The sequence below is a fragment of the Myotis davidii genome, unplaced genomic scaffold (assembly GCF_000327345.1).
Source record: "Myotis davidii unplaced genomic scaffold, ASM32734v1 scaffold64, whole genome shotgun sequence".
NCBI classification, from domain to species: domain Eukaryota; kingdom Metazoa; phylum Chordata; class Mammalia; order Chiroptera; family Vespertilionidae; genus Myotis; species Myotis davidii.
In genome coordinates, this window is record NW_006296226.1 from 5,123,487 (window position 1) to 5,131,562 (window position 8,076).

Genomic DNA, 8,076 nt, shown 5'->3' on the forward strand with positions numbered 1-8,076 from the left:
TCATTTCTCATTTTATTTATTTGGGTCCCCCCCCTCTCTTTCTTTCTTAATGAGTGTTGTTAATGGTTCACCAATCTAGTTTATGTCTTCAAAGAACTAGCATTTGGTTTCATTGATCTTCTGTATTGATTTTTTTAGTCTCTTTGTCATTTATTTTCACTTAGATATTTGTTATTTCCTTCCTTCTACTTACTCTTGGCATCATTGGTTGCTCTTTTTTGTTGTTCATTTAGACGTAGAATTAGATTGTTTATTTGAGATTATTCTTGCTTCTTGAGGTAGACTACTAATGCTATGAACTTCTCTCTCAGGACTTCTTTTGCTATATCCCATAGATTTTGGGTTTTGTGTTTTCATTTTCATGTGACTTTTTATTTCTTCCTTGATCTCATTGGTAACCCATTCATTGTTTAATAACATGCTGTTTGGCCTCCATGTGTTTGAATATTTTTGAGAATTTTTTTCCCACTGTGGTTGATATTTAGTTTCATACCATTGTTATCCGAGAAGATGCTTGATATGATTGCAATCATCTTGCATTATTAAGACTTATTTTGTGTCCTCACATGTGGTGTATCTTTGAGCATGTTTCATGTGTACTGGAAAATAATGTATATTCTGCTGTTTTGGGGTAAAATGTTGTGTAAATATCAATTAAATCCATCCAATCTAGTTTGTTGTTTAAGGTCGCTTTTTTCTTCTGGAGTTTTTGTCTGAAACATCTATCCAGTGATGATAGATCTTAGTCTATCCAGTTAAGGTCCCCTACTATGACTGTCAATCTCTCCCTAAAATTTACCAAGAATTTCTTTATATAGTTAGTTGCTCTTGCATTAGGTGCATATATGTTTACAAGGGTTATAGCCCCTTGTTGGATCAATTCCTTTAGTAATAGTAATTCCTTTAGACAAAGACCTTCTTTGTCTCTTGTTATGGCCTTTGTTTTGAAGTCTATTTTGTCAGATATAAGTATTGCTACCCCAGCGGGTTATTTGTTTGTTTCCATTGCATGGCTTATTTTTCCCCCGTCACTTTACTTACAACCTGTGTGAATCTTTTGTTCTGAGGTGCGTCTCTTATAGACAGCATATATGTGGCTCATGTTTTCCTATCCTTTCAGCTACCCTATGTCTTTTTTGAAACATAAGATGTGTTAACATCTTTATTTATTTTTAAATACTTCTTTATTTTTGAAAGTATTATATATATTCCCCCTTTTCCTCCATTGACTCCCTCTAGCCTTCCCACCCAACGCCCTTGCTTCCCCCCGCCCTTAACTCCAGTCCTTCACTACCCTATTACCTGTGTCCATGGGTAATGCATATATGCATACAATGTCTTCGGTTGATTACCTCCCACCCAACCACCCTCCCCATACCCCGTGTCTTTTGATTGGAGCCAATAATCCATTTACATTTAAGGTATTATTGATAGCTACTTGTTTCTTGCCATTTTTTCCTTTTACCTATGTGCCTCTCTACAATACATATTTTCTTCTTAAAGCAGACCCTTTAACATTTCTTGCTGTGCTGGTTTGGTGGTAATGAATAAAGACTGGGAAGTCTTAATTTTGGTTTCCCTGGAATAGTGTGGTCCAAATTTCTCCAGTGGACAGAATTCCCACTGATTCCAAACACCTGATGCTATGCAGGCTCCTCCTCACTTCTCTGTTGCTCTGGGTGGGGGATCCCTGCATGGGGTTGAGACCTGATGCTTCTAGGGGGAGGGAGCTCCATGCCTGCAATATCCCGCTGGCTTTTCAGCACAACCACACATTTATGAGGAGGCTCTCCCTTTACCATCTTCCACCCTCCTACCACCCCATGTGATTTCTACTGCACTCTTTGGTTATAAGTTTTCAGATTAGCTATCCTTGAGTTGATTTCAAATTGATTGCTCTGCAATTTAGTTGCAAATCTGGTTTGGGGCTGGGAGCTAGTGGGTGCAGCTTTCAGATAATCTGGAGATATTTTGAAATCTCTAGTGTTTTAATCCTTGATCTGTTGGCTAAGGTGGTATCTGCCAAGCTCTCTACAGAAAAGTCACAATTTTCTTCAAGTTAATATTTTAACCTTATAATTAATGGGTACCATTTGGGTAGATATCTTGATATAATGTAAGCATAACTTTTTCCTTATTAAAACTTCACCCACTATAGTTAACATCCATTGGTAATTCTTATATGACAAAATTATTGAAAATGTTGAGGCCAAATGGTGATTCTTTTCATTCTATTGTATCTTTCTTGTTTATTAGTTGTATTCTCCTATATGAAAACACTTACCCTCATTCCTTAGTCATTGGTTTTTTTATTTATTCATTTATATCATTTTCACTCATGGATTTTTATTCTCTGAGTGATAATCCATTACCATGGTTACTCATTTTGAAGCTTTGGGTGTGTGTACTCATAGGATGTAGGTCAGGACTGAGACAGAAAGAATGGGGAATAGCCCTGTCCGGTGTTGCTAAGTGGTTACAGCTTCAGCCGGCACACTGAATGGTTGCAAGTTCAATTTCAGGTCATGGCCTTCTTTATTACCTATACTACACTAATATCTTCATCTGTGTCTGTATTTATATCGGTATATGTACTTATGCTCATATGATAAGTAGATGAGGTGCTAAGGTAGGACCCATTACTAGAAAAATTTTCCTAATTATAAATGAAGCGGTATGCTGTTAAAAGCATTTTTGAAAAGTCTCTAGATTTTTAACAGCCTTGCTTTGTAGCACATACCAATTTTCATATGTAATTACTCATCATGGCTGATTGCAGTCTGCCAACATGATGTAATTGATTGTGCAGTGGGAAGAGATGTGCACAATCAGCTTAAAGCCAACTAAACCCGTCATAAAGGAATTAGTTCAAAAGCAAATAAATAAATAAAGTTCATCAAGGCAGAATATGATGCTAAATAAGTGCATCTTATATAACACAAAATAAAAAATATGTAAGCAAAAAATGAAATATAGCAAAACAGAAAGAGGCAAATCCACAAATTATAAATGTGCAACATGTTCTGCATAGGGTTGTGCATATTTCTTATAAGAGATGATAAACAAATGAAAAACGTCAATTCAGAATAATGAATTATTAACAATCCAGGTAGCAAACATGACCTAGCTGACATATTAACAACACTTGTACCAGACAACAGAATGCATGTTCTATTAAAGCTATATGGAGATGTTGATCATACAATAATTTTAGATCTATCTCACTGTGCTCCTAACAACAACAAGTGGATTTTGTGATTACCAGTTAAAGAACTTAACCCTATTGACATACAGCTCGAAGGCCTGTTTTATATCTCTGTTCCTCAGGCTGTAGATGAAGGGGTTCAGCATGGGGGTAACTACTGTATACATGACCGAAGCAATTATGTCTTTGGAACCCCATGATGAGGAGAAAAAGTAAACACCTGCAGCTGTCCCATAGTATAAAGACACCACAGAGAGATGGGAGCCACAGGTAGAAAAGGCTTTAAAGAGTCTCTTAGTGGAGGGCACCCTCAGGATGATGGTTCCTATGCGTATATAAGAGCCCAAAATTACACCAAAAGTCAGGAAGAAAATCATTCCTCCCTCAGTAAATAGGACCAGCTCATTAAGGAAGATGTCTGAGCAGCTCAGCTTCAGGAGTGCAGCAAAGTCACAGAAGAAGTGGGAGATGATATTATTGGCAACAAAGGATAGTCGGACCAAGAGGAGAGTGTGCAACAAATCATGGAGACAGGAGAGAATCCAGGAGCCAGCCACCAGCAGCACACACGGCCCTTCCCTCATGATGGTGGTGTAGTGCAGAGGGTGACAGATGGCCACGTACCTGTCATATGCCATCACAGCCAGGAGATAATTGTCAAGACCAACAAAAAGTATGAAGAAATACATCTGAGAAATGCATCCCACATAGGAGATGGATTGTTGCCGAGTCTGCATGTTCATGAGCATCTTAGGGACAGTGACAGAGGAGAGAGAAATGTCAGAGAAGGCCAAGTGGCTGAGGAAGAAGTACATGGGCGTGTGCAGGCGAGAGTCCAGCCTGATGAGCAGGATGATGAGCAGGTTGCCCAGCACCGTGGTCAGGTACATGCCCAGGAACAGGGTGAAGAACACGCTCTGCTGCCCTGGTGGGATGGGGAGCCCCAGGAGGAGGAACTGGGACACGCTGCTCTGGTTCTCAGGCCTCATGCTGCTCTTCTGTCTGCTGGGGATGAGGAAGGGCTGGGAATCTCAGGAACCTAAGCAGGATGACCAGAACCATCACATCTCATATGGTCATTCTATGGGAAAACCATTCATTTTTAAATACTTCCATATTTATTTCTCACACTTGTGGATGCGTGCATCTTCCCTTTCTCCCAGTCTGGCTCCAGGAACACATAACCCCCCAAAGTGGTCAACAGGACCTCGACACAGTAGCAAGAAGGAGTTCTCTGTTTTAATCAACCATTACTTGTAACATCAAGTCTGTGCCAGGACCTCTTCTAAGGACTGACATGCAGCAGTGAACAAGAAAAGCAAGGAGCCAACTTCTATGAGATTAGATCTACATGAGCATGGAGGGATCATTTCTACACCAGCCCAGAGCCAAACAATAGTAGTTCACTGTGGCAGAAATAGAAAATGAGCCACGGAAACTGGTATCAGTTATTAGTGTCTTAAAATAAAGTGAGAATTCAGGGCTTCCTGGAGCATTTTCACACTCCCCCTGTGAATCTGCCAGGTCTCACTGACCCACAGCTCTAAACTCAGGGACACTCTCAACCATTTAAAACCACTTGATGCCAGAATAGCTCCAAAACCAAAAAATAGTGCACAAACTATATTACATAATATGTTTGACCATTAAGTACAACATTTGCATATTGGCCTAAGGACCTACCTACATTTCCTAATTAAATCCACACGTTATACTTGCATTCCCAGATTTTAATACCTTATCACAGCTGCACTAAAAATTTTTGTTCTTTCACCTTTTTGAGTTTTTAAGAAATATAAACATAAATGATACAAATTCTCTAGGCACACAGCAATGCAGTAGAGAATAGAAGGACACACACACATGTTCATAGCTATATGTATAATATATGTAATATGTAATGTATAAAACTTGATATATGTATTATCATTTTTTAGATAATAAAAATCGCCAAGTATTAGCTACTTCATGGGGTTCCGAATAATGTATCTTTGTGATTAGAATACATGCTCTTAACTATTACAAAGGGAAACATCCTTTTTCTTAGTTGGGTAGGCCAGCACAATGTATTATATTAGAGCTGTGAGGACTCAAAGTCGTCCAAAATTCTGAAACATCTTACTAGATAATTTCACTCCTTTATATACCTTCCAACTGACAATAAATTCTCAAATATATTAACTTTATATACACAATAACTGTTTACTGAGTGCCTCTGTAAGATTCACAATAGAAGTGTAATTCTTTTCATTTTATAAATGGGAAGACTAAGACCAAAATTTAAGTTACTTTCCCAAGGTCTCTGCACTATTTGATGGTGAAACAGCCCAATAATCTCACACAGCATGCTGCCTGCAGGTTATTTTCCTGGGATGTTTAATAAAAGTAAAGAGGAGGAAAGGAAAATTTTTAAAAATGACCAAAACAAACAAACAAAAAAACACAGAGAAAATCATTTTAAAAAGAAAAGAAAATGTAAAGAAGAGATTGCAAAATCTGAGGAACTCTCACACTCTGGTACATGGAAAGAAGAGCAGATTTGTTTCAAGAAATCAGGAGTTTCTTAGAGTGTGGCTATCTCAGCTAATGGTGCCAGAAAAGGAGGACAGGTAAGGACATACTTGAGTTGTAATGCCCATAAACACACACACACACACACACACACACTGCTGAACTGAGGATTCCAGTCAACTGTGACCACGTTCCCGTCCTCAGGGAAGAATAGTCAGTATGTGGTTCAGCTCAAAAACACTTGTCTACACACATGCATACCATAAGTAACACAGTAAGTGAGACATACACAACACACAGTGATGGACCACTCACCCACAAAAATACTAACACACCTGACTTATGGACTCAGCTGGTAACACTCAACTCATCACATATACATAACTCAAGCACTGTACACACATCACCAAAAGCACACAAGACCACTATTAGAAAATCTTAAACAAGCCTGGCTGGTGTTGCTTAGTGGTAGAGTATCAAACTATCAAACACGAGGTCCCGGTTCAATTCTGATCAGGGTACATGCCTGTTCTGTGGGTTTAATCCCTAGTGTGTGTGTGCAAGAGGCAGCTGATCAATGATTCTGTCTCATCAAACATAGAGACATATGTTTCTATGTCTCTCTCCCCTCCTCTCTGAAATCAATAAAAAATATTTTTGTGAAAAATCTCATAAGAAACACACACCACAGCACATATGCACACCCAGCCACACACTCACCACAACAAATAGCACACACCCTCCTATTACTGAGAGGCAGGGGTCCACCACTCTGACCATCCCCTTCCAGGGGACGGGTGTCTACTTGGTGCAGTTAAGCCTATTCAGTCACAGGCAGTCATTAAACCAGCAACAACACCCAATCACCTGGTCACATACACATGGTCACATACACACAGAGAAAATCAAACAACACCCCTTCCAGCTCTCACACACGAGTGTGTCACCCACAGCACAGCTCCCATGTGCACCAGTGCATGCTGCTGAGTAGAGGTGTGAGCCAGCTCTTCACACATGAGTGTGTCACCCACAGCACAGCTCCCATGTGCACCAGTGCATGCTGCTGAGTAGAGGTGTGAGCTCTCTCTGACCTGACCTTGGTTCCTGGTGAGGTCGGGCATCTTCTTGTCCAGCAGCAGCACTCCTGATGCTCAGCTGTGATGCCAATGTTTATTATAGGCATGAATCAGGAGTCCCTCACCACACACCAAGAAGTGATAACTTGTTCTATGTGCATGAAAACAGGACTTTGAGTCAGATACATAGCTCCCACAGACACACACACTTACACATGCAACTATTAAATACCACGTACACAAGCATATACAATACATGTGGACATACACAGACAAATTCATGGATTCAGAGTCTCAGACATGCACCCATTAGCACGGGCAGATTCATCGCCAAGTGCAGATTTCCAGCTCCTCTCACCTGGGCTCCTCACTGGTGAGTTCAGACACCTTCTGCTCAAGACTGTCATCTATCTCCTAAGGTTTTCTTTAGGAGACCTAATATGTAGACACACAGAAGAAATATCTGGGGCCTTGGCACTTCTACACACTTTCCTTTCCCTTAACCAGCTCCAGAGAAATGAGTCCAGTGATAACACTTAAGTACTAATGAGAGACTACAACCAATTCCCCAACCTTGTGGCTAATTTCCTTCTGCCTTTGGGAATCCATGTGTCCAAGAGCCAGAGGGACTGGAGTCCTAGGGGACATTGGCCGTGATTCCAGTCATGCCCTGACGCCTTTCTTCTTGGGCATTGTTCCAGTTGGGACAAAGGATTTTTCAACTTAACGTTTTAAATAATTTTAAACATAGAGAAAAATTATAAAATGCCACATAGGGTTAGAGAAAAGTAGGTTTCCAGCTGTGAGTATGCAAAACACAGAGTTTATTCACCTATTATGATTTATTATTATTGTATTATTTTTCTTTTTTTAATTAAATCTTTATTGTTCAGATTATTACATTTGTTCCTCTCCCCCCCCCCTATAACTCCCCTCCTCCCAGTTCGCACTCACCCTCCTCCATCACTCTACACCCACTGTCCTCATCCATAGGTGCACGATTTTTGTCCACTCTCTTCCCGCATCCCCCACACCACTTTCCCTCCCAAGAATAGTCAGTCCATTCCCTTTCTATGTCCCTGATTCTATTATAATCACCAATTCATTCTGTTCATCAGATTATTTATTCACTTGATTCTTAGATTCACTTGTTGATAGACGCATATTTGTTGTTCATAATTTGTATCTTTACCTTTTTCTTCCTCTTCCTCTTCTTAAAGGATACCGTTCAGCATTTCATATAATCCTGGTTTGGTGGTAATGAACTCCTTTAGCTTTACCTTA

At 39.9% G+C, this 8,076-nt stretch overlaps 1 protein-coding gene across 1 annotated transcript; it reads right to left on the reverse strand.

The window, feature by feature from the left end:
• Nucleotides 1-3,258: 3,258 nt before the first annotated feature.
• LOC102758687 (olfactory receptor 1J4) lies at nucleotides 3,259-4,209 on the reverse strand. Its single transcript, XM_015568811.1, has one exon. It carries the CDS (start codon nucleotides 4,192-4,194, stop codon nucleotides 3,259-3,261), a length of 936 nt encoding a protein of 311 aa, XP_015424297.1. The 5' UTR covers nucleotides 4,195-4,209.
• Between the last annotated feature and the right edge of the window lie 3,867 nt (nucleotides 4,210-8,076).

Bases quoted from the DNA above. Each gene is read 5' to 3' on its own strand.
- LOC102758687 (XM_015568811.1), bottom strand. From the start codon at position 4,194: ATGAGGCCTGAGAACCAGAGCAGCGTGTCCCAGTTCCTCCTCCTGGGG.